General features: G+C 39.3%; 1 protein-coding gene across 4 annotated transcripts in view; it reads left to right on the top strand.

Moving 5' to 3' along the window:
- Positions 1 to 1,669: 1,669 nt before the first annotated feature.
- SYNE1 (spectrin repeat containing nuclear envelope protein 1) overlaps positions 1,670 to 27,922 on the top strand; it is a gene marked incomplete at its 5' end in the record, with an annotated part of 432,633 nt that continues 406,380 nt past the window's right edge. For 2 of the 4 annotated variants that reach the window (XM_081295719.1, XM_081295718.1), the window contains 2 exons: positions 1,756 to 2,169; positions 9,718 to 10,045. In XM_081295719.1, coding sequence (XP_081151845.1) covers positions 9,979 to 10,045 — 67 coding nt within the window. Of the gene's footprint in view, positions 2,170 to 9,717; positions 10,046 to 27,922 lie in introns of all 4 variants that reach the window. The other 2 variants (XM_081295721.1, XM_081295717.1) reach the window with 2 other exon arrangements.

Raw genomic sequence — 27,922 nt, 5'->3', positions numbered from 1 at the left:
TCCAGAGCTCAGGACAATATCTGGTATGTGCTAGGTGTTCAAGCAGTAGTTGAGTCAATGGAGCAACAAAAGCCTTCCCTGGGGAGTCTGAAAAAGACAAGCCCTTTTCAAAAGTCTAAAATAGGAAAATAGTGTTGAATGAGCTGAGACTATAAGTTTGGTTCAACAGGGAAAAAAAAAAAAAATGCCAGCCAAAGTCTCCAAGCTCCTCTCTGCCTGATCCTGGGGGAACAGATTAGCTCTAGCTAAGAAGTTTTAGTTGATGGGAGAGATGTTTCCAGCTTATATTAAGTAGCCAACTCCCTTCTCAAATAAGTCAACTGCAGAAGCAGCTTCTAACACACAGAATCTCAGGTTTGTAGAGTACCTTCCCACCTCATATTCCAAAACAAGTCAGCAGGGACAGTTCCCTTCTATGGAAGGAGGATGAACAGGGAGAACAGACAGTCCAGTTCTTTCCTTCTGAGAAAACTCAAGTCTGGACCCCAGTCTAGTGACTTGGAACACTCAGGCTCTGGCTGTTATTTCCACATGGGACTCAGAACAGCCTTTATGTATGTCACCCTCAGGCGGAGGTGGGGTACCATTGGTATCAACCCAAAACACCATCCCTGCTCCTCCAGCCCCAACTTCCTGATAAGTTCTATAATTAGCCAATATTTGGACTCCTAATTAAAAAAAAACTCAAGGAAAGAGAATATATCAGATTAGTTTGCCAGATTTGTTTCAGATGTTATTATTTTGATAGGATCCAGAAAAAGAGAATTTGAAGGAAATGGAAACCTAATAGTGTGAATGTTGGCTGCAGGTGAGGGAAAGGCAGGAGGCAGAGAGAGACAAACTTCACATACTTTACAAATTGGTCCTTTCATTTATCAAATTTAGAAAATTAGAGTGGTTTTGTTAAGATTGAAGATTCAAGGAGTAATTATTATTTTTGAGATTCTTGCCACATAGCCTCAATTATTTTAGTGCAGTAATCCTGTTGCACTTGGACTTCATGTCAGTGAAGAGAAACTTTGTTTAACTTTGCTTGGAAACCGTAAAACCACAACAAAATAAAGTCTCCTGAATGCTCCTAGGTAACACTGCAATCTCCTACACAACTGGGAGGACTTGTGGTCCTTCACAATTTTCATGGCAAGTCTGAAGGACCTAAAGGTGTTCTTTTTATAATTCTCATAAAATAAAAACAAATTAATTCTAAATTAAGGTGTTAAACGCTATCTCAAGAAAGCTTTATAAACAACAGTAACAAAATCTATAAAGCCTGACTAGTCTCTTCAAATTAATTGTTCCTGGTTTGACAGTCCGAAGGTCAGCTGTTGGAATCTTCTTGGGGGTGGTTTTCAAAGGAGCCAGCTGAATGTGTTCCTGGAACTGCATCACGTCCTTCCTGGGACCATCAGGGAACCTCCCGGTCTTTCGAGATAGGTTCTGTTCCGGAGGCCCACCGGGCGGTGGAACCCTGGGCAATAGTTGGCAGGCAGGCCAGCACAGCTCCTCTAGGCAGCAGGGGCAGCAGGTCCCAGCGCCCTGGGACATTTCCTTCCCACCTCGACCACCTGGAGCTGGACCCTTAGCAGAGCTTGCTAAGAGGTTAGGTCAAGCAGAAGGACTTTGCAATTGCAGAGAAATAGCTGAGACCAAGCATCTTTCTGAGGTAGGGGGAAGCCTAGAAGCGAGACTTCAGGTCCCCGCCCCCAGCTCCGCCGGGGAGCAGCGCATCCCGGAGCCGGCGCGGGGCCCGGAGGGGGTGTGGCGGGCCAGGGGTAGTGCTGGGCCCCTGCCCATAGGCTGAACCTCCTCCGTGACTTTCCCTTCGGGCAGGAGCACTGGCTGCGGAGGGCGGGAGATGGGGGAGGCCTAACCCCCTAGTGTGCAGCCGGGGGAGGAACCGATCGCGGAGGGAGGGCAGAGCAGCCGAGCAGCGGCGCAGCAGCGAGTGGCGCGCGCCCGCCGGGGTGATCGCCAGCCCGGAGCGGGGCTGGGATTGTTGTACTCTGTCACCAGGGCGGCCGGGCTCCCTGCAGCCCTGCAGACCGCGCCCGTGCGCCGGCGACAGGGCGGGCGGACAGCTGCTCACCCTTGGGTCCCGCCGAGCCCGGCGCAGCGAGCCGGGAGGAGGCGGTAGCTCGCGTCCTGGAACCTGAAGGAGGCCGAGAGAAGGTAAAGAGAGAGAGAGAGAGAGAGAGAGAGAGAGAGAGAGAGAGAGAGAGAGAGAGAGAGAGAGAGAGAGAGAGAGAGAGAGAGAGAGAGAGAGAGAGAGAGAGAGAGAGAGAGAGAGAGAGAGAGAGAGAGAGAGAGAGAGAGAGAGAGAGAGAGAGAGAAGGAAGGAGAGATTGAGGAGAGATAGGTGCAAGGCGCACAAATTGCAGGACAAATCGTAAGCAAGTTAGTGCTTGCACGCTAAGGCTCTGCGTACTGGGTGGGAGGGAGAGAGTGGCGGTGGTGTGCGTACGTGTGTGACACTCGTGGTGGATAAGGAGATAAGGAGGTTGGGGAGCCTCTGCATCTCGTACGTAGATATCCCTATTAATATCCCCCTCTGTGAGTTGTCATTTCCGCTTGTGGCACATCCCCTGGGCTCCAAGGATACAGAAGCAAAAGGCAGCCACCCTCGTATTGTGATGGTCGGTAGTGTTGCTACTATCTGATGGGAGATGTAGGGCGTTGGACAATTTCTAGGAGCCTCCCTTCCTCCACCCCTAGACTATTTTAGGAAGACTGGGGGAGGGAAAATGGGTAGCGGAGCCCAGGGCTTGAAGACTGCGCAGAGGCCCGGGCGACTCCCCCGGCGCAGTCATGGTGCAGTTGCTTCCAGGCAGAGCCTACACTAGAGGGCAAGATAACTTTCATCTCCTCAGATAGATACGTTTCAGACAGATTTTGCCCTGCTGCCAGAGGAGTTCTGGGAAATGGTGGTTCACAGCGGGGCAGGTGCATCGCAAAGGGCAGAATTTAGTGCAAAATGCAGCATCCATCAGACCCAGAAAGGAAAGCCCCTTGGGAAAGGAGATTGGCTGTGGTGCTTGGGATAACAGTGTTTGATGCTGGAAGTTCAGGCCTCTTCCTTTAAGAGTCAGGTTCAAATAAGAAATATCAGCTCTGAAACCTCAGCAGCTTGTGATGTTCATTTCTGAGCTTTTCAGTTTGGAGTGAAAAACTTACGTGTATCGGATTTTTTTTTTTTTATCAACGTTAAGAAAGCCCCAAATGAATTATTTTTCTGTTCTTTAATGCAAATTTATTCGTCTTGATCTAAGAACTACTTTCCTAAAGGCAGGATTTGTGTACAAAAGCCAGTCCTATGCAAGAGAATGACTACTAATTTTAAATCAAGCAAAGGTTATTAATATGACCTACATCTGCATAAAATGCTGATTTAATTGTGAGTCATGAAGATTGTTCTTTGTGAGAGGCTTTTTTTTTATTCCCCATAATGAAACAGATTAATAATATGGATAAAAAGTTTTCGTTATCACCAGAATAGTGCACTAAAATGCGTAACTAATTTTCTTGTGTTTTTCAGTCTGTTTATTACTTTGTAGCAGATTTAGAACAAAATGTACCGGATCACTACTAACTTAATGTTTCATGTTGAAGATAAAAAAAAATAAAAACATGCTCAGACAGACCATGATCATAATATTGCTAGCCTTTGAAAAATATTCAATCAACTGTTACATCATAGCCTTACTTTCATTTTTCTTAACTAATGATTTTCCACAAACTGATTTGCTTCTGTCCTTATTGTCCCCAAGTAAGCATTCTTTTCACTTGATTCCTTGCTACCAGGGAGCAGGGACTGGGAAAAACTACTTTATCATTTGAAAAATGTCTAGAATTGCTGGGTGCTTCACTGGGTCCTACTCTCTGATAGTTATGCAGCCCGCAGCTTCTGGCCACTGTCAGGAGGTGTGACTATAACAGGAAGTAAGAGCAAGGTGGGTGGCATTTTCGCAGTTCTAGCTACTGCAGCCACACCCTGTAGCCTGAATGTGACTGGTGAGCAGCGCCCAAGACGCCTCTGTGGGGCAGATGTCTCTTCACTGTGTCCTTCCTTGAGGTCTAATCTAAGGAGAACTAATGTTGGGCAAGAAGTGAAATACATATTGAGCAAGGTATGGAAAGAAGGTGGCAGTTATCTTTGGGTGCATTTTATACCCCCAGCTTACAAAATCATTTGCATCATAACCCTGAATGTTTTTCATGCTGTTTTCTTCTATAATTTGTCTTGTGCTTACTTGTTGGTATTCTTGTGACTCTAGGAAAAGGACCATTTCTTATCATTGTCCTGAATAATTCTTAATAGTGAATAACAGAATTATTTACTAATAACCTGAGTACATATATTAGTAAATATATTTATATTAAGCCAATGATGGCCCTCTTCTTTCCTACTTCATAGCCATCTTAATGTTTATTAAGTAATGTCATTACTAAGGGCAGAACAGACAAAAAAATAATTACATTTAAAATTAGAGAGTTATGTGAATTTAAGCCAGTAAAAGTCTTGGAGCGGGTGGTTGAAAGAACTTTTACATTTTTAATTTAGTAGTGAATTTCAATATTATTGCTTTCATGTTCATATTTAGATATATAACTAAGCAATATTTATATATCATACTGCTGTGAATCTTTTTATGCATTTATGGTCTCCATTCCCCCCCATTTTTTCAGGGTTTGGAATTTTCTGCTATAGTTTCCTAATATCTAAAATTTTGGTTGTATTGCTTTAAGGTATATTCTTGTGGCCTGGTAGTATTTTTCCTACTGCTTCCTTAGTGTATTCCTTTCTAGTCACACAAATAAGAAAGAGCTGTGGTAGCCTTTGGTACATTTTGGGTAAGACAGAACAAGTTGAGTTGTGACACTTCATGACTGTGCTTTTCACAGGTATTGGTGGTAAGAAGACACTGTCAATCAGCTAGGAGAATCCCAAATAGCACAGAGTCGAAATTCCCTCTGCATCCTGCACTGTGAGTGCAGCAGACAGTTATTGATTGAATGTGGCCTGGACTTCTCCATTACAAGTCACCCTGTCTGATTTGTGGCAATAGTGTTTATATCATCTCCCCCTCTGGTCTGTAAGTTCAGTGAGGCACTTGGTCTTTCTTGTTCACCATTTAACTATACACTGAGATGCATTACAAATATTTTCTCAATACACATTGGCAGTGAAATAATAAATACAGGAATATTACCTTTCTGCTAAGTATGATAAATATATTTAACTGCATTTTCTTAGTTCCTTCTTCTGGAGAGATGTAGAGATGGTGTAGTGTACGATCCATCAATGTCTACCCCATTCTCCCCTTCCATCCAAGTGCCCGGTTTCACCCTTTATTCTCTAACTCCCCACCCCACAATATCCTGCATCTATTAAAAACTCCTTTCAAAACCCTGAGATGGTAAACTTATTGCTTTTTCTGGATCTCCCTTTGGTGACCGGTTCTGTAGGTCAAATTCACAATCAGAACACCACCACATAACTACTCAGTTTGAGGCTCTTATCACTGTTCACCTGTAGTTGTTGTCCCTTATGCTACCATTGATTTTGGAATTGGAGCACACCTTTGGGGTCATCTTTCCATTTGGGGGCCACTTCTCAAATTGTTAATGGAGAAACTGAGGGCAGTTGATGGAGAAACCAGTGATTTACTGAAACTCAACGGCATGCCATCGGTTATTTATTTATTTAGGCCATACTGGCGATTGAACCCAGGGCATCATGCATACTAGGCAAGCACGCTACTTGATTCAGCCTAATTTCACATAAGTTGACCTCATTTTACAGATGAAGGAACAAAGGCTCAGAAAAGCTAACCTTTCTTAAGATCATAGAGACAGAGTTAAGAGTGTGCTCCTCCTGGTCTTTCTTCATCCAGTTTGTGCATTCCCTGTACCATTCTGTCTCCAATAAGTGGTTGTTGAGGACAAGGACGTTCATGCAGACAGCCTTCTCAAAATTGCCCCACTAGTTGGGACAAAGTTAAGCTTAGAATTTGTATCTCTTAATCACAGTCTTCTTTTTTGTATTCTTTTTATTATTTTTAGATTTATTATCAAATCACATGACACAAAATTAAAGTATCAGTAAAAAGCAAGAAAAATTATAATTCTATATAAGACCTGTGTATAAATAATGATAAAAATAAATTGGTTTATCTGAGGCCCGAAAAAGGAAGGATGTTGTTTCAACTTCTGTTGTGTTGGGGAGTTAGGGGTTTTTCTGGGGTTTGTCTCACCCACATAAAGTATTTTGAACCTGATTCGACAAACAAAACTACATATTGAGGTCTTCATATGTGCTTGGGGATATATCAGCTGTAAATGAGTGAGTTGTGGAAACAGTAACAGTTATAGTTAATCCTTATTCCAGCAAAATGGTCATGTTCTGATTAAAGTAAGGTTAGCAGTACTGCAGAGTGTAGGCCAGAGTGTGGAGTGTTAGTGCTCAAGAGGAATAGAGGGAAAACCATGCTGGATGTGTGCAAGTATCTTAGGGAGGGCTTTAGGTGAGCTGGGGTCCTTGGTGAGTGATGCTTCGCATTTGCTCAGCTGGGAGCGTTTCTCCAAGGTGAGGCAAAGGAGCAATGAAGAAATGGCTCCTTTCAAAAACTAGGAGGATATGGTGTACTTGGAAGAGTACTTGGAAGTAAACCCTGTGCAGCTCCTCTTCTCTGAGTTCCATTAATGGCACCATGAACCTGAACATCCTCTGGGATGCCTCAGTCTTCCTTATCCACTCTGGAAACTCTAAGACCCAGTTGACCAATCACCAAGCCTTGCAAATTTTGCCCTGTGAAGGTTTCTTCTCTTTATCTTACTCTCACCCTCTTCCCTCTCTCCAGTTTCTGCCTTTCATCCTCTCCTGTCTGGATTCCTGAGATAACCTTCCTAACTGGGCTTCCTGCCTTGACCACTTCAAATACACCCTTAAAAACTATAGCTATTCATCTAGGTCATTTCTTCTCACTTCCAGCCCAACATGCCCCGATGGTTTCTTTTTGCCTCCTAGAAAACCAGAACCACTCTTCTGTGCATGTACACAGGTACCCCCACCATCTGGCTCCTCCCTCATTTGTCAGAGTGTCACCTGGTAGAGGCCTTCAATGTCAGGCTATTAGCTGTTCCACATATGATTCATGCTGCTTCTCATTCCCATACCTTTGCTCAAACTGGCCACTCTACCTGGAAAACACTGTCCATATTTTCACCCAACTCTAATTCATTGGCCAAGACTGAGTGTAGGTGTTATCTCCTTCCCAGTAGAATTTTCCAGAACCCCCAGATTGGCAAAACCTTCTCCTTTCTAGCCCTTCATCTTTATATTTGCACTTACTCCTGGGATTTTTGTATCGTTTTCTCTTTGTTGTCTTTTCCATTATGTTCTAAGCTCCACAAAATTAGATTCCTGTGTTGTATTCATCTTGGTAGCCCCAGCATTGATATTGTCACTCAATGTGTTAGCTATGCTTTGACTGTAAGACTGGATGCATACTAGAGACAAGTAAGGAATTTCTGAGTTTAATGTGGAGAGAGAGATTAACTGATGTTAGAATTAATCTTTTCTGTTACATGAATGTGATCTACAAGAGGGTAGAAGCAGAATGATATGTAATGCAATGACTTGCAGAAATCCCTTTTAATTCTGTAATTCTTGATTAAAGGTGGGGGCTATGTTTTGGTCATTTAACCCTGCTAAGCAGGACTTAATGTAGGGCAGCTGGATTGAAGTGAATTGCTTTCCCTATCCCTGCTTAGAATGCATGCAGATGAATGATATTGACAGATACACAGTTTTAGATAGACAGATTTCAGAAAGTTATACTCTTATATTTGTGGAACCTAACTTTCTAACAGATTAGAGAAAGAGACCAGTTGTAAGTTTCCTCAGGCCTTTCTCACTGTTATTTTTCCAAGTTAAGGTTGCTTTTGTGCATGGGCAGGTAGGAATATTACCCAGGAAATTCAAACTGCTAATGGGAACCTAATTTTGGCAGAGTTGTAGGACATGATGTGTGACAGGCCAGCCATACATAATTATTTTCCCTCTGAGAATATCTTAGGGAGCCACCCACTGAGAGGTAGCCTTCTAGCCTAGAAGATGCCAACTACTTTGTCCTTCTCCTACTAATGTGATTTCAAGTGGCCAAGATAGGTCTGCCTTTCTATTTTTCTACTACTTGACACTGTTTACTCTTCTCTGCCCTCTAACTGGCAAAGTGAGCAGTCAGGGAGGCCTTCTTTCTCTAATGGTTCCTTTTTGTTTTTATTTTTTTAAGCACAGGGCAGAAGCAGTAGCAGTAGCAGTGTGTAGCATTTTTCATCCTTTAAAGATGTGTGCAATATATGCTGGTATTAGTAATACCATTTAAAAATCATTTGTACAGCCCCATGCAGTGGCCCACGCCTATAATCCTAGTGGCTCCAGAGGCTAAAATAGGAGGATCAAGGGTTCAAAGCCAACCTCAGCAAAAGCAAGGCACTAAGCAACTCACTGAGACCCTGTCTCTAAATAAAATACATAAAAGGGCTAGGGATGTGGCTCAGGATTTAACCCCTGAGTTCAATCCCCAGTACCAAAAAGAAAAATCATTTGTACTTTGTATTTATACTCTATTGCTTAACCAATTCATCATAAATAATGCTAATTTTAAGGACTATACATTGAGATTATAGCATAATTTTGTAGCATGCATAGATTCTCCTTTTCCTTCAGGCAGGTGGGCAATTCCACACATACGTGCTGTGCTTTCTTCATGATTCTGTCCCCCTTCTTTTCTTCCTACCCCCATTTCCCCCTCCCCATCATCATCATAACCAAGAGATGTAGTATGAATCGTAATAGAACATCCGGCTCACGTGGGCCTCTTCTGTGGCCCTTGGTTAAGTGCCTTTCTCTGGGTGCATTATTCAGCCCTCTCTTCTGATTATCCTGTTCATGGCAAGACCTGTCCAGCCACTCCTTGGGTTAGCAATCCTTGTTAAAAGTACACTGCTCAATGGCAAGACTCCTCCAAATATTTGCCTACCTCTTTTTCGCCACCCAACTCCTGAATGACCAATTACACTTGACCAAAGCAGAGAATTCAGGCAAGACATAGAAGAGCAATATCCTCCCTGATTAGTCCACGCTCAACCCAGCCTTACAACCTACTTTACAGTCTTTCTACATAGGGAAGAAGAAAGCTAAACCCGGCCCATTTTGTCTTCTAAATTTAGAATATTTAAAAGTCAGATTTTGAGACTGAGATAATTTTTACCTTTATGAACGCTTTTAATTTGTCAAATTGTTATAGGAGCTAGGATATGATCTCATTCCTAGAAACATTACAACAAAACAAAGCAAAATATGTTTGCAAAATAGCATAGATAAGAGAACCTGTGAAAATTGAGAAATAGAACTCAGTGTGTTGAGTATAGAATTCATAGATTGATAAAGTTTATAATTATAAAAAAACATGGAAAGAAGTGTATTTCTCCTTCCAGCAACCAATTTTATTTTAGGTCCAATATAAATTTTGTCAAATATCATATAAATGTCTAACATTTGCATGGCACTTTATAAGTGTTCTTTACATTGGCTATTTCAGTTGATAATGAATCAGAATTCACACTGAATGGAGAGAGTTCTCCTTTTAGCACTATGGTGACCTAGTAGATTTTTTTTTTATTATTAATATACCTTTTTCTTGTTTTGTTTTTCAGATTCCAGAGTTCATCTAAGAGGGCAGTCTTAAAAAAAAAGAAGAAGAAGAAGAAGAGGAAGAAGAAGAGGAAGAGGAAGAAGAGGTTCAAGATTTGGAAGGTTTGGAAGTCCTCACTCACTGATAGCTGCCAGTACCTTGGATTCCTTTGTGACTCCTCACATCTAGAAAGTCCTCTCATGTTTTCTGGAGTGGCATAGTCCTGTAGACTGCCTCAGGGAAGAGGCTCTCAGTGGTGTTGGTTTCACACCACAGAAAGACCATGGCAAGTTCCAGAGGTACCTCGCGTTCTCCTCGGGACATCGCCAATGTGATGCAGAGGCTGCAAGGTAAGGGGCAGAAATCTCAGTATTGTTTTTTAAATACACTTTTAAATCCAAATACCAACATAACTGAGAATCTGCATTTGCTTAGGTTTTTATTTAATTTTATGAATTGAAAGCAAAGCAAAGAAGAGCAAATGATAGAGTGGACATCTTTTCTTCCACTGTTTGAAACAAGTGCATGCTGTCTTAAGATGAGTTTTGTTTAGGTAGAAAGAAAAGATAAAGATATGGGTCTTTGTGAATTCTGTCTGCATTAGTGTGATCCAAATGGCCCTTCAGTGCCAATTGTTCTAAGTCTCTCCTTCAATAAAATTAATGACAGTGCCTGGTAAGATGACCTTGGCAATGCTACACACAGCCATGTACTGTTGCCAGACAGTGGATGCATGTATTTGGCTTTGTTTTGTTTTAACTGGATGCAGTGGTTCCAGCCTGTAACCCAACTACTTGGGAGGCTGAGGCAGAATGATGGCATGTTCTAGGTCAGCCTGAGAAACATAGAGAGACCCTCATCTCAAAGTAAAAAATAAAAGCTGGGAATGTATTTCACCTGGATTTAATCCCCAGTAGCACCATAGCAAATAAAAAAAATATATATATATATATATATATATATATATATATATATATAAAATTAACAAAATGAGGCAAAAGAGGCTCCAAGAGGTGGAAGGACATGACAGTCATAATCAGTGGCAACAGATGGACTAATCCTGCATTTCTCGCTGGTGCTCTTTCTTTATCAGTGGATTGTCTTCTAAAAGAGAATTAATAGTAAAATGTTATGGCTGTTCTTAGGGGAGCTCCCAATTCTCAGTTTTCTTTACATGCATATAATCCTTGAACCATAAAATCAATTATCTCCTGTAGGTATGTGAAAATGTTTTGTTTTGTTTTTTGTCATAATCCCAATGCTCCAATGTATACTTTCAGGATACAAAGATTTCCCAATTAGGAGGGTTTTACTCTAACCTTTGTCAGGAGAGCTTAAAAATAATGTTACAGTTTGATTTTTAAGTTTTCTAGTACTGCCAATGAATGGCTGCTGTGATTTTGCACCACAGCTACCATAGCAAGATGGTGTCATGATCCCACTTTCTTTGCTTATAGTATATTTGATGTCCACAGCAGTAAATTCCAGTGAGGCACTCCTGACTTACAAAATACACACTGAGCTCTTAAATCTGGATATTTATCCCCAGTGTATGTTCATAGATATAGAAAATCAGAACATGGTGGATCTGAATCAGTTCTCCATGTCTGACCAGACACCAACCAGTTGATTGAGTGCTCTGTGGCCAGTGAACCCACCTTATTCACCTGCCCAGGGGGACTTGTGATGCCTCAGGGTGAGTGGTAACTTAAGTTTTGAGTTTGTTGTTGAACAATTCCATTGGTCATGCCAAAGAGAGCCTTGTTGAATTAAAGAACAGGCCCTAAGCAACTCTGCGAGACACTGGCTCAAAATAAAAATGAAAAAGGATAGGATGTAGCTCAGTGGTAAAGCACCTCTGGATTCTACCCCTGCTACCAAAAAAAAAAAAAAAAAAAATAGATCTCTGCTGAATATACAGGTATATATAGGCTGAAAAATTATCTGATTGGCTCTTCCCAGAACCAGGGAGCTCCAATTTTTATTGAGCATCTTGATTTGGGTAAATGAGTTTGGAGTTCATTCTTCTGTCTATGTTTGGCTTCACTGTGTGCCAGAGGGCAAGTTACCGAATCATTTCAATAATGGCAGCTATGAACAGATAGAAAGGCAACCTATAGGTCTCTTACAAAAGTACAAAAGTATAGGAAAGATAATTTAGGTTATAAATCAGATTTCCCCCAAAGTTTATTAAACGTGAAACTTCTGTAGATGAGAAACACATTGACAATAGAGGAATGTTGTGAAGCGAAAAATTAAAATCACTTAGCATCAGACTTTGGTCCTGCAATCACTACCCATCATTCAGACGTTGGTGTGAATGGAAGTCTCTTTATTAAGGCTATGGTTGGGGTGAGAGGAGAATGAAGAATACTAATGGCTTGATTTTTTTTAAAATAATGGATGTATAGGTGTTTTTTTTATTGAGAAATGTATGGAGTGGGAGAAAGATAGTAGTCCCTATCTCCATTCCACACTGGGCCCATGACAATGGATTTCCTATTTAACACATATGCATGTGGGTGCCCCATTTGTAAAATATGAACAGCTCCCACCCAGCTTGGACTCTTTCAGAATTGTGTTATGAATCTTAGGAGATAATATACTAAAGGCATTTCACAAACTATTTGAATAGCTGTGCTAGGTTGAGCTATTCCAGTAGTCACAGAAGAACATTGCCTAAGAAGGCACAGCTTGATAATTTGTTGCAAATCTTTCTTGAAAATTTTTGTAATCACCTAGATTGTGGGAAGAATGTTAATGGTCTAATGTATTCAGTGATGTATGAAACTAGTAATTCTATTACATAATGAGGTGACTATATTTATTGTATTAATTATTCTTCCTTTCTACAAAAGTTATAACAAATCAGAAGGGTACCTGACAAAGTTAGAATAACAAGCCTTAAATTTCTGAAGGAAGAAAATTCATGAGCATCAATTATTTACTGTATATCGATTACCGATGGCCACAAATGTAAGGACTGCATTGCTACAAAATGCGACACACCTAGTCTGCATTAGAGGAAGTGAAGTGAAATGACAGGAAGTGAAAGAGACCTGGTGGGTGTGTCTGCTAACAAATACATCTTCTAGGTTAATTCTGCTGATTCAGTGGGAAAGGGGCATTTTTCCTGCTCTTGATTCTCCTGTTGTGCCCTTACTGATGCTTTACGCCCACACAGGGGCCAACCCTCCCAGAGAAAAGAGATCTGTCATTTACCAAGAGTATTTATGGGCTTGCTGGAAACCTCCAGACAGATGAACGAGGTTCTAATAAGTGGAGGGCTGGCATTATTGCCCAGATAATTAAGATAAATGAGGAAATTTATTTGAGGCAAGATAAATTTCTATGAGCTTAAATAGAATCAGACTTGCTTGCCATTTTCAAAGTTCGAGTTGATAAGCACATTCTTCTAGAATTCCCTTTTCTCTGCTTGGATAGATAATGAGTAACTACTGTTTTTGTTTTTTCTCCTCTTGGGTTTACTGTCATTTCAGAATCATGAATAACAAATAAAGAGAATGTCACTTTAAATAATGGCTTTACGATCTTGCTTATTTAGTCTACAACTTTAATTGTTGACTATTTTTCTGCTTTTAATTTTTATTCCCAGTGCTAGGGAATTTACGCACACACACAGATTGCTACATAATTTAGCTGCTACTGTAGCAGTTCAATATTTCACCTTTGCCAATATTTGTGCTTGTTTGAGCATAATGTTTTAGTCTGGAATCCTGAATTATGGATGAACAGACAGACTGCAATGCGGAGTTTCATTTGGTCTTAAGAATAATAAGGGTTTCTGTAACTTTAATCAATTTCTATATAGGCTTAAAAGAAAATACAAGGAAAGAGTGTAATAGGGGCATATTAAATTTTAAAATGCACATGATTAGTATACATATATTTTTTGCTTTTAAATGCTAACTAAAGATATCCGTTTGACAAATAATTTATAGAGTCACTTTAAGGTCACATCTAAGAAAATAAAAGTCTCAACTCTTTAGATTATTGTTTTTACAAGAAAGTAACAATATTGTAAAGACCTTTGTAATTTTTTCATAGTGCTTATGCATAACATTCACTTAAAACATTGGTTGACTAACTTTAGCAATGACTTTTTTCTTTTGAATGTATTAAACTTTATGGATTTTTAAATTAATGCATCAATGTTGAGTATTATACAGCGGGGTGACATTGACACAATCTTATAGACAAAGTAGAAAATGCCAGAAAAGATCCAGAAAACTCTTTATTTAGTTTCATCAATGTCTCTTCCTATAAGAATGTTGTGTGATGGTATCTGAAATCCAAATTGACACAAAACAAAGGATCTGCTAAAATGTCACATAGAATGGGCTGATTTTAAAAAATAGGATTATTCTCTGCAAAGTCAAAATTTGATCTTTTAATCTTGTGACTAAATTTAAAGAAAAACAGAATAGAGAAGCATTTTGACCTTTGGAGACTTATCTATGAAATTTGCTAGCTGTTCAGTACAAAATCATCACATAAAACCAAAAAGCAGCATCAAACTCCATTAATTGTACTTAGGTACAACTCTCTTTTGAGTTTCATCTCTTTCTCTTCCTATAAGAATGTTGTATGATGGTATCTGAAATCCAAATTGACACAAAACAAGAATAATTTCTTTGTATTTTAGAACATCATAGTTAAATAAATATTTGAATAAATGAGTAAGTCATAATCCCCAAACTAATGAACTAAAGATAAAATTAGTCATGGCATCTAAAAACAAGAGAACAAACCATTAAAATTGGGTCTTTTTGCTGTCTTTTAGAAAAAGTTACCTAAAGTGTGTTTATTGGGGCTTTCAACATAAAATTGCTCTAAGAACACACATTCTGCCTGAATGGGTGATCATACTGACTTCTCAGATGTATGTGCTGTTTTTGTGACTGAATGCTTTAAACAAGTTTTCCTTCTTAAGAATATAGTTCCATGTTTATATTACTTTTATATGTATCAAAATGCTCACATTTCTATACTTCTGGTCCTTCAAGTCTTTTTCTTTGTAGAGCTATTTCATTATTGTGCTACATGGATAAAATGTCTTGGGCCTTGAGGGTCTTTGAAAACCTTTAGAATATTATATATCAAATGGAAAAAAAAAACTGCTGAATCAAAAATAGCAAAAGTTTACATGTACTAATATTATGTCAAATGGTCAAATGTAAATCAAAGTTGATCCAAAAATTATGCATGTGTGACTATGTGTGGATACTCTACATTGAACTTGATATAGAGTGTGGCAGTTGATATCGAGTATCTAATGCCCATGCAGAAAATGGGAAAGCATCCCCACACATCATAGTGCCTCCACATTAAAATTTTTTTTAACACAACTACTTTAATCTTGTCACTCATGACATTAAACATATGTAACAAAATTATTGCCCTGACCTCCCAATTAAAGTCTTCTTGGCTTCCTTATTCTAACAACTAACATTTAAGCTCCCTACATGTTTCAGGCAAATGACACTATTTACCATGCTCTGAGGATGCTCTGTCTCTGTCTCCTTCTGGGCCACCTTCAGGAACGAGCTGAATTTCATGCTCCTAAAACTGAACTTTAGACTCAATGGATCTAAATTAAATGCAACCTCCTTGGTAAAGACTTTGTCACTAATATTATGACAATTTTCCCTCCTCCCTCCATACTCCTCTGGCACATTTCAGCTTTCTCACCAGTTACCAAGTATTGATTCACATTCTGATCATGTATGTGTCTGACCCAGGCACCCAGAGTATAAAACCTTGAGAGCAGGAAGTGGGTCAAATTCACAAGTGCCCTCCACACTAGAAGGACAGAATATTTCATAATGTGGATGTTTCATGAGCATTATATAATGATATAATGACAGTATGTTGATTTTCAATAGTGGAAGCTGCGAAATCAGGGAAGGCTCTTTTTAGTAAGCCAAGAGACAACCATGGTTTGGATTAAGTATATTAAACAGTGGATGGGGAGAGAGGTGGTAACATTCTGGATATATTTTGAAAGTATGAACAAAATAATTTGCTGATGCATTAGAGATGGCATATGAGAGACAGGAATGAAGGTTGGCCCTCTCACTTTTTGCTTTGAAAGAAGGAAAGAGAAAGGAAAAAGTGATGAGAAAAATAATTCAAGAGCTTATTTTGGACATGTAGACAAAACCGAAAAGGTGAGAATATCTGACCCCAGAGACGGAAGAAGATGCAAATGGAGAGAACCTCCCTTCCCTCACTCATTTTAATTATGTAGTGGACATCCCAGAAAGGAGTTTAGTACGTACAACTGCAGAGATGGTGAGGGCAGCCTGAGAAAGAAAACCTCTGGAAGCCCTCAACAGAGAGATAGTGTTGGAAGCTGTGGGGCTGGTTGATACCTCCCAGGGAGCAAGGACAGATAGAAAAGAGGCTGAGTTAGAGGAGTCAACATTTCAGGGAATGGAGAACGGCAGGGGCCTCACACATGAGACAGACACTCCATCCACTGTGGGAAGAAGGAAGAGGAAAGAAGGAAGGCCCAGGGGGCAAGGGAAGAATGAGTTCCAAGAGGGAGTGATCAACTGTGTTGGACGTTGTAATGTTTACATGCACCTGTTCCTATATGTTTAGTGTATAAAATATTATATGTGTGTTTTACATATAAATACTAGGTCTGAGTAGGTGCAAGTGCGTGTACCTATAATTTCAAATTATTTCTAGAAGACTAGAGAACGGACCTGTGTGAGGCCTGTCAGGAACTGCACGGTTCTAGGGAATGAATTAGATAAGAGACACTCCTTAAAAGATTATTAAATATAATTCTGCTCTATTTCATGCAGAGGTCAAGCAGAAATGACAGAGAGCAGGCAGAAATGAGACCCAAGGTTGAAATGTCTCTCACTTAGGCCCTGCTCAATCTTATACCCTTATGGATTTGGGGCCCCATCATGAACCAAGGACAGTTCTCATGGAATGGTGTTTCTGTTGATGCCTTTGTGGACACCTGAGTGTCTGTCACATCCCTGCTGACTTCCTGCTTTGTGCACCTCCTCCCTCATATATCTCCACCTGCTCCCTATGACATTATTCTCTAGATTCTTTCCACATATTGAAACTAGTACCAATTCTGCTTGTGTTTTGGAGAAAATCTTTGGGGAGTTGGTGGGAATCGTTTTCTTGGCATTGATCATTCATTGTTCAATTAGGGCACAGTTGCATGAAGAGAAAGGAGAAAGTGTGGCATCTTATGTGTTTTGATTGTCTGAAATATTGTGAGGACACTAGGATGTCTTCTTCAAGGACTGGGTGATAAACTCCCAACTGTGCTTTAAGCAAAACTGTACAAGTGAGTCACCATGCTCGTAGCTATTTAACGCTGCCTGTGTTGGATCTGACCTGGGGCCTTGGGTTGGCTTCTGATGAGGCATCCACAAACACTAGAGTTTCACTAATGCAGATTTTAAGGTAATAAACACCTAGAAACAAAAAAATTATTAGACTCTAAGTTTATATGAGAAATTCCTCATATATTTTCAAAGGTTAAACAAAAACAACTCATGTCTCAGGTTATTATTTTTCTCTTTTATTTTCATTCCAATTCAGGAAAATTTCTTTTCTATTTTCTTTCAGATTAGGGCAAATGAGGATATTATCCATTCTTTTTGTGTATACACAATAAAAATACCTATCCTGATCTTTGAATGACAGTCCATAGTTTAAGCAGTTATTAAGGTTAGATATTCAGTTGACGATGCATGCATTTATCTTATATAGTTGCAAAGTTACTTTATAAGAATATATACAGTATTACTATATGCTGAGGATAGTCAAATGATACTTTGTTTCTTCTCAAGTAAATGAATGGTCACATCTGAAAGAAGGTGACTGCCCCAAACAAATTCAGCATTGAATGACCCATAGGGGATTTTGAATTCTTCAGAGTCTTTGGATGTAGTGAAATTTGCTTGAAGTATTTTGAAAATGGTTTATATGGTAACCTATGCTCTTTTTTTCATTGTTTTCAATGACCTCTCAGATCAAAAACAAACAATTCCTTCCTCTACTGATACTAATCTTCTGTGTTTAGTAAACACTGGTCTCCACTTATGTTCAAAAGATCATTTACCTTGAATTACACAATTGCCCTTTGTTTGCTTCTGTCTCCTCATATGTGTCACCAACATTGTTCCCATGACATTTAAATCCCTTTTACTGCTTTTCTTTGATTATTATGTTGACTGGTCATTAACTTGGGAAGAATGCTGAGATCCCCAGGGTTTATCCTGTTGGGTTGTTGTTGTTATCTATGGTGATACCTGCCATATGTTGTTATATATTGTGAACTGCAGTGTTCAGTTTGCTAAGAATTATACTAATTACATACTAATAGCCTACATTTTCAGCTCCTTTGCTTTCCTAAAAGTTCTCACAGATCTAACTCAGCTTATTCAATTTTGGTTGAGATGAGTATTCATAGTCAAGAGAAAAATGTGGAATTCTTAGAGTTTATCCCCAAACCTAGATAGGTTGCACCCTCAATCATGTAGCAGGGGATCTTTCAAAGCACAACTCCACTGTGCCCCTTTCCCTGCTCCTCTGTCTCATGGTAACCTTCAAGATGAACTCATTGTGGCAGAAGAATCTTCAGTATCTGACTCCTACCAATCTTCCTATCTTCATTCTCTTAGCTCTCCACAGACTCTGGTCTCTCTGAATCACTTCCAGCTCCTCTCAAGCTAATCTGTGATCTCACTTGGGCTTGTCACATTCCTGCCCCCACCCCCACCCTTGCCTTCCTCAAGCTTCAGGGCCCAGCTCAAATCTTCCCTCCTCTGTGCTGCCTTCCTAGTACACCAGCCAGAGAGAAAGATTCTCTTATTGATGGTCTACTTGAGCAATATGTCTGTTAAAGCTTACATCAGTCCATGAGGGCTTCTTTTATTATCCATGTCCAATTAGAACATTAGAACCTCAAGTGCAGGGCCTGTAGCTTATGCAATTCTACATATCCATTATTGAGCACAAATTGACCTTTAGTAAGTGCCTAGTCAACTCAGTTGTACATTCACACATTGAACAAATATATACTGGACATCTGTCCTCAAGTCATCTGATATGAACATGATGTGCAGAGTTCCTGTCTTCATAGAACTGTAGTCTCCTGGATGCAAAGATAATGATCAAAGAATTTTTAAATTGGGTGATAGAATGATGGATAAATATATGAAGAATAAGTCAATGAATAAATTAACTTTCCACAAAATAGATAGATAATTAAGTGAATTGATGAGAGTAGTAAACTACTTAATGATCTCTGTTACATTCATGTGGTTTTTCACTTCACATCTTATTCTTAAAATCATGGGTCCCTAGTTTTATACTGGGGAGTGTGGTTGTGTAGATGGGAAGGGGACTTGGGGCTCCTAATATGACATTCTCATTCTGCAGATGAAATGAGACAATTCTAGAGCAGTGAAGTGATAAAACAAGGTCTTAATTAGAGAATAGATACCGATGGAATCCAGAACTGAGGGGCAACTCGACATTCCTACAGTGCCATGCGAACTCCACCCAGTTATCCTGGGCATAGCTGTTAATGCTGGCTGGGTCATTGTAAGACTGGCTACAAAATTTTCAAGACCAGCACAACATAAAAATGTGGAATTCACTTGTTCAATGGATAAGAACAATTTAATATGTAACAGAGCATGAATGTGTTTGGGGCCCACTAAAGTGCAGGACCCTCTCGTGCTCTTTAGCCCAAGCGCCCGTGAAGCCTGCCCTCAAAGGAAATCACTCTGGGAGACTTAGGACCCTGAGACTTTAGGCTGTTTCAGAAGAGGTAAGAAAGAACCAAAGGGGAGAAGAAGCAACACATCAAGAGAGCCCTTAAGTGTTTCAAAATCATACCTAAAATTGGTCTTGCATAACACTGAAGTGAGAAGACTTTATGACCATCTCAACACGTGCTTGCCAGAATTCACAGCTCATCCATGGGCAATATGAGCCAACCTCTCCACGAGTTGAACACTCTGGTGACCCATCACTTATAACCTACTTCTCTTGATTTAAATCAACTCACCATAAAAATGAATTTGTGATCACTTGGTGAATTGAAACTTGCCCATTTATTTCTACAAAAGGAAAGATCATTATGAAAATCGAAACTCTTAATGTCCAGTTTTTTACCCAAAACATTTATTCATACTGAACCATTATGATGAGAGACTAACAATTATTATTTTTTTTAATTCCTGGACATTTTTATGCTAATTTTATTCCTATAATTTCTCTACCCCAATAATTAGTAGCACTATAATCAAGCTGTAAGAAATGTGATGTATGGCATACAAAAAAATGTGTTGAAAGCTTCTGTCTCCTGACTTTATCTTATTCAGTGAAGTTGTGAAAAATCCCTCAAGAGTGCCTGGCTCTTACATCTGCAAGTCAAAGGCGTGAAGACAGTTCCTTGAGAAAGCATTGCCAGATTCATGGTTCTCCTACCAGAAGCAGCAGATATTCTGAGGTCATTTTGCATCCTAATGTTGTGATACTTCTTCAGTTACATTGTCACTAGGATCTATGCATAATTAGTGAATCCATTAATAAATTAATATAAAGCATATGTAAACCAGACTGGAAATATGGGTATTCAAATATCATTTTAACACCTATTTGATTTTACAAGTTTGAAAAAATACCTTCGTCTCACCTGTGTGATATGATTCCTTTCCAAAATAATAAAGGCTATCTCTGTAATAATAATCAAGAAAAGAATGAATGCCATTTTTGATGTATTTTGAAGCTTTGTATATTTTCTTCTCTTGTTACTTTGTACTTTAAAAAAAGAGCAATTTCATGACGACATTGGAAGGGGATTATAGTTCATGGTGTGATATCCTTATTTTTTTCAGATGAAAAAAAACAATTCTAGAGTGGTGGGGTGATAAACCTAGGTCACTACTAGATATTTGAGAGACTCTGAGGGAACTTGGGGATAACTTGATATTCATGCATTTGTGCATATTTCTTGGTGTCTTGGATATACCCTTGTGGGTTTTTATAACAACAACAATTACATAAAACTTAATTAAATATTTATAACTATTTGAAGCCAGTTACAGTGCTGTGCACCTGTAGTCCCAGCTAATTGACAGGAGGATCAGTTGAGCCCACAAGTTTGCAACCAGTCTGGGCAACAGAGATCAAAAGAAAAAATTATAAATTATAAGTATTTGAATCCAAATTACATAATCCAAATATTTGAATCCAGTTATATTAGAATCCAACTTTGACAATTTTACATTACCTATAGAAGAGATATGTTAGTTTTAAAGTTTCCTTGGTGACAGTTAATTATTGAAATGTGTCCTGAAAGACTTATAGAATCTCACAATTTTAGATGTAAAAATCTCAAAAAGATCAGCTTGATGAGTAAATGACAAGTAATTCAGATTCCTAAAGATTAAATAACCAGTGCAAAGTCATGCACTTAGTTAAGACAAAATAAAAGTAGAACCTAGATTGTTTGATTTTCTACAGTTATGAAATTGTAAGGGATTTTTCTATCATGATAAAATGATATGCTTTTTTTTAAACTTATACATGTAAACAATATTTTTATATGGTGCTGAGGATTAAACCCTCACATGTGTGAGTCAAGTGCTCTGCCACTGAGCCACAACCCCAGCCCCAAATCATATGATTTTTTAAAGAAACATTGCCTTTTTAGCTTTTGAATATTAATATTGATATTATTTTAATATCTAATTCCTAACCAAAACCATTTAGGTCTTACTAAGTAATCAAAATGAGAACCTAGCTATTACTTTTTTTTTAATTTCTGGATATATTCATGCTAATTATATAGCTGAAAAGCAAGACTGACATTTAGTGTGTGATTATAAAATTATAAACTTTGAACTTGTCTGCTGCATTAGTAAGCTTTCCATTATCACTATAATGAATTACCTGAGGTAATTGATTTACAAAAAAGGAAAGGTTAATATTGGCTCATGGTTCTGAAGCTTCCAGTTTAAGATCAAGTGACTCCATTTCTTTGGATCTCTGGTGAGGGCAATGCATCATGATGAGAGTGAGTGGCCCACCTCCTAAAGGTTCACAGCACCTCCCAATGGTACTACCCTAGGGACCAAGCCTTAAGCATATGGACCTTTGTGGGCATTCAATGTCCAAACCACGGTACCTGTAATTGTACCACTGGAGTAGTAAGACATATTCGAATATGTTTCAGCTCTGAAAAATCTAGTAAAGTTCCCTAAACATTTGTTGGATGACTTTAGATGAGTGAACTCACCTTCTCCACTGTGTGTCTTTGAAGAGAAGGAGAACACGAGACAGATGCGGAGGACAGTGAGAGGGTGAGAGGCAGTCTTATATAGCTCATCACATCTGCTTTTAGCTGTTGCTTCACTAGGGCTGTTGAAAATGAGAAATTTCTCCTTTGTTCCCATTTAGTCCCTACTTGTCACTTGAACTGGTAAATATTGGCTGTTAGTCTAACATTAAAGTATAAGGACATTTTTTGAAAGCTTTGGTTTCTGGTTGATTCATTTGTTCAATCTTCTGTTCATAAAGTGCAGTTGAGAGTGCAGTTCACAGATTCCCTTTTCCTGTGACATATGTAAAGTGAGCATCTCCTATGTCCCCATACAGTCACACCTAAGGGACCTCACTCTGCATCCCATGGTTTTGTCCTGGATCTTGAGGAATGTTGAAGTTGGAAAAGTTGTAATTGTCATTTTGCTCTTGAAAAGTTCTTCAGCAAATCTCTATGGACAGGGTCAGAGGACCTTTGGAAGTTGATGTAGGTTTCTCCCAGACTAATGCCAGGGAGCGTCCCCAAAGCTCTCTGACTGGTGCTGGCCCTCCCTCCCTGTGATCCTCAGGCCAGGTTTTAGGAACTAGGTCATGTTCTGACAGAACTGCCAATGAGCTCCCCGACTTGCCACACTCCATATGGCCCTGGGGCTGTAGATGACAAACTGGTTGCTCCTCTGCCAAGCCTCAGACTGTGCCCAGGGAAGGCATAGCTGCTCACTTCCTTGCCCACAGCACGTCCGTTGTGTGTTTATACCACAGATTCGCAGTGTCACCCGACTCGTCTTTCTACGGGGGAAAGTTGGCTTTTGTTCATACCTAAGACATTTAGGAATTAAAAATGATTATTATTATTTTTCTGAACTTAATACTTTAGCTTGGCTTTGGGAAAGCCAGGACTACTTGGATGGCATACTCTTTCTCATTTTTTTTAGAACCAAATATTACTCTAATGAGCACATTTAGCTCCAAGAAAAAGAAAAAAAAAACTTTTAAAATTCATAAAAACCCTGAATGTAAAACAAAACTATGAAAATATCTTTAAAGAGCTGCACTTAGAAAAGTCAAATTGTTTCTGTGCTACACACTATGAAAAGAGACCGTCTGCTCAGAATACTCTGTGTGGAGTTTCAACCTGGAGCTGGTCTTAATTGGCTCCGTTGTTGATACCTCAAAAATGGCGTTTTATAATGTTGAACTAGCCTCAGGTATGGACTGAAGGGCTGTAATGTCTTTCTTCTGGGCAAAGTCACTTTATCAGCTACACATTAACGTGAGCTTTTTTATGTTTGATAACTAGAACTATTTCCTGTCATCCAAAACTGCTTCTGATATGGGTCAGATTATTGATGATATTGATCATCATTGATGATTAAAGGACAATCAGAACTTTGAAGGACAGCTACTTGCTGCTGTTTCTGATTTCAGAGGAAAAATGAGTCCATTTTTAAATTTCCTCATTGCTGGATAGCTAATTAATAAGGTGACTTAGAAAATGTGATGCCATCACTTCTTCAGAGGAAAAATAAGCCAAACTGGAAAACAGGTAAGATTTCTATGTTTTCAACAAAAAATCTTCATAATCCATAGTGATTTTTAGTAGCCTATCAGTGATATAACCACAAAAGTAATTAAATAGACTTTATAAAATGTTTTTTTTTCAGTATTAAATAGCTCACTTGTCACAGGTTATTTTATAATGTAAGGTTCTTAAAACTCAACCAATATAGAAAATATGAAGAAGAAATTGCTAATACTTTTCAATAAAAGTTGGCATAGATAGATATAAATTAGACAGATAGGTGTAAGTATATTGGTGGATAGTCTTTCACATGTTTTATGCATGTACATTATGCATAAAAATAAATTTACACTGTAACTGCTGCTTTATAATATGTGGGTATTTATACAAAATTCATATTATGTACAGCTTCATATGTCCATAAATATATATTTGTATCATCTTTGAATGTTTGAATAATATTCCATTTTATATATGTGCCACTTGATTTAACTTATTCTATATAGTGTCTATCTTTCACTATTGTAAATAGAATATAAATATATACTTTTGTACCTTCTAAAGATTAGTTTCTAGCTAGGCACAGTGGTGTACACTGTAATCCCAGAGACTCAGGAGGCTGAGGGAGGAGGATCACAAGTTTGGAAAATTAGGGAGACTTCAGCAAATTAACAAGACTCTGCCTCTAGTAAAAGATAAAAAGGGCTGAGGATGTAGCTCTGTGGTAAGTGCCCCTGGGTTCAATGCTCAGTACCAAAACAAAAAACAAATGAACAACAACCACAAAAAAAACCTAGTTTCTAATCATTTTAAGAGACAAGTTTCCAAGACTCCAAAAGTATAATGAATATATTAGCAATATAAAAGTTGAAAATAAGATGGAATGGATTTTAATTAGTATGGAATATTTTCAGATGAACTTCCCAGCCCTTTCCTTCACAGAGAGTCATAAACTACCTGACCTAGAAGCGGTGATTCTCTGGCATGCGGTGATTCTCTGGCATACGCTTCCCACTTGACTGGAAAGTTCTGAGAGGAAACTGTCAGGATCTGATGCTGTTTCCTTTGATCACACGGGTTCCCATGTGGCTGAGGGCAGGACAGTTGGTCGTGTTTCATTTAAAAATGGCACAAATACCTTTCTGCAAAATAACAACTGCCTGTGATAGGTTAAAACTGAATTGAGTTGTTATGATACAAAGCACAGCATTGTTTTGTAGCCAAGAGGTCTCCCCAACTCCCATGCACCAGTCTTGCAATTCAGGTATTGCAGTTTGATTTTGGTGTTCCTTGAATCACCCAGACAACCACCTTGGCTCATGGTCAGCTGCATTCCTTGGTGCTATGAGTGGAAGTGAGAGCTTATGAGAAATCTTGAAATGAATGGATGCCAAGATGCACAAGTCCTGCCTCCCATTCCTGGCAACGGTCTTGTTGCTCAGACTGATTATTTTAGCTGGAAATACATTGACCTTCTCTCTGCCTGCTTGGCCCCAGTGCTGCCTGTCCACCCTGGCCGGGCTCACATTTGCTTCTCTTCCTTTCTCCCCTCATTTCACAGGTGCAGCCTGCTTGGCCTCCCCAGGTGCTGCTGCAGAGGGGGTATCTGCCATCAGGATACCCTTAGGGTAGGACTTCTCTCTGCTGCTGCCCTAGAAGGGGGAAAACACCCTTGGACTTCTTAAAGTCACTGCTCTCTCTCTCTCTCTTTTGCTTTTCTTTCTTTTTTTTTTTCCAGTTCTAGATGACTCCTAGGGCCTCGTGCATCCTAGGCCAATGCTCTACTGCTGAGCTATGCTGCCCCTCTCTTCCTTTGTCCCTTCTTTCTGTTGGTAGTAGCTACCTAAAACTCCAAGGTGTTAACTCAAAGAGGAAACCATTGTGGCCTGAGTTTCAGAGCATGAGAAATCCTTACTTATATCCTCCTTCTTCCAGAAAGGATGGAAAATAACAAAGATACATACAACCTGATGCGTTTCATTTTTGAATAAGGAAGTAGCTGAGGCCCATGGAAAGTACTAATTAACACTGCTTCATTCTTAGTGCAGATGGCCCGGGTTAGTTTTCTAGGGCTGAAAAAACAAAACATCACAAACTGGTGGTTCAAAGAACAGAAACATAATGTTTCATGGTTCTGGTGGGAGCTGACAGTCTAGAATCAAGTGACCTGCAAGGTGTCCCTTCATGAGATTGTGAGGGAAGGACCTGTTGATGCCCCTCCCTGGCTTGTGCATGGCTGGTTTTCCCTTGTATTCTTCACATTCTAGTCTCTCTCTGGATTATCTCTGGGTCTAAATTTCTTCTTTTAATAAGGACACCAGTCATGTTGGATTAGGGTCCACCCTAATGAGTTTCCTAATGAGTTTCATTACCTCTGAAAAGACCCTTTCTCCAAGTAAGGTCATAGTCTGTGGCCCAGGGGATAGGGTTTCAAAATGTAAACTGAGAATTTAGAGAGCTGGGATGGGGCAGAGAGGAAGGGAGAGGAGATTCATGGAGCAGCATGTCTGCAAGGGTAAGAGCATTGGCCTTTGAAATAAATCTAAGGGACACAAACACCCAACCCAAATGAGCGGCACTCAATGAGCAAGAAAACCCAGGACAAAGAACATCTGGAAGTGCCAGGGTGGCCAGGTGAACCCTGGAGATGACTTTACAAAACCAGGCAGCTCTTTGCCCACAGCCTGCGATTGATGGTCTGTCAAAGGGGTCAGTATGGAATCAGCAGGGAATGGACCCTGCTCACTCCAGCTTAGCGCTTAGCGGTGCTCATTTTATCTCTTTTGTGATCTTGCCAATGAACCAGCCCTCTTGATGACTTACCAAGCCCATCCAAACTGCAGCACCAGTTAAATTCCCACTGGAACTAGTTAGTGTTCAACCCAGTGATTCCAAAAGCATTTCAGGCGATGGTTGATCAACTTTTCTGTGGATTTCCAAGGCTCCTTCTTATAGATTTTTTTCTCTGCAGCTATTTAAGCAGGACCATCTCCTGAATGATTGTTCAATGTCAGCCTCAACCTTCCTCAATTTACCTAAAATTGTCTTAGCCCATGATTAAGGAGAAATACACAGATAGGTGATCCTCAATTTCTTCTATTTAAATTATGCCCACGCCTTTGGTCTTGATGTTTGTCACCATCGTCCATAAATTCTGTCCCCGAGTGATCAGGAAATGCTTGTCTTTTTCCAATTTTTAGGTACCTAAGTCCCTGTTGAACTTCTACCAAGTTTCAATACTACTTTCGATATGAATGGCTGTTCCCTGCCTTGGTGTACATCATTAGCATATACCCTGTTCTCACTCCACAAGGAAAGGTTTCCTCACTCAGACAACCTCAGAACATATCATCCTCACACCTGAGTTCTCTTTATTTTCTTTGTGGGTTTGGAAAGTGGTCTTCTCAAATGATCTAATTTTAAGCTTGCAACTTTAAGACAGTGCAAACACACAGAAAGGATCAGAGCACAGTTCCCATAAAGAAAAAGATGAAAATTATTTATTCATACTCTCACTGGAATTTTACTTCTTTATTGAAATATTTTTACTGTGGTTGTGTCAAAGCTTTTAATTTCATGGTATGTAAATTTGTTTTCTGACTTGCTGAGAACTTTTCAGATTATATCTTTTTTGTTCTGCTTATAAAAAAGTCATTTAGAGGACATCTTTCTCCAGGGACCCTCAATGTGTGCCCTCCCATCTCTTAATTTATCTGAACATCCAGGAAAACCATCCAAGGAAAAAAAACAAAAAACGAAAAGAAAGAGGAACCTCAACACTGAGGTTGGAGCTAGAAGATTGTCATTACTTAGAAGAAACCTACAGGGACAGATTTTTAACAGATTTATTTCTTTCTGTTACAAACATTTCTACCACTAGGATGAAAGGTTAACAGAGCTTCTATCCAGTCATGACCAGTTATAAAATTTTGCATTTAGCTCTCCAAATAAGATAAAGGAAAAGACACACGCAAAAATTTGTTTGCTTTTTTTAAAAACAGGAAAAAATTTTAAAAGTAATTCTCACCATTTCCTAGCCCTTCCAATAAAAATTATTGTTATATGGTACATTTAGATTCCTGTGTCTAGAACAAAGTTAGCAAAGGGGAGATTTGTCTGGACTCTCAGTTCCTTCTCACCTGGTGGTGGCACCTGTTCCTTGTAGCTGCTGCCATCTGTTCTCCTGTTCTGTCACCTCTTCTAAGGTTTTTGCCACCTCAGAGCTGTCCTCTGGTTGTTAAACTGTTCATCTTTGTTATTATATATGAAGTTTGGGAGATTATCAGCTGCTACTTCACATAATAAAGGGGTCAATCCTCACTGATATTACTAGATTCTGTTGGCTTTTGCTGGTTCTATGAGAAAGACA

The sequence above is a fragment of the Spermophilus citellus genome (genome assembly GCF_964194105.1).
Source record: "Spermophilus citellus genome assembly, chromosome: 5".
Taxonomy (NCBI): domain Eukaryota; kingdom Metazoa; phylum Chordata; class Mammalia; order Rodentia; family Sciuridae; genus Spermophilus; species Spermophilus citellus.
Note: the sequence above shows the minus strand (reverse complement) of the source record. Positions and strands in the feature narration are given on the sequence as shown.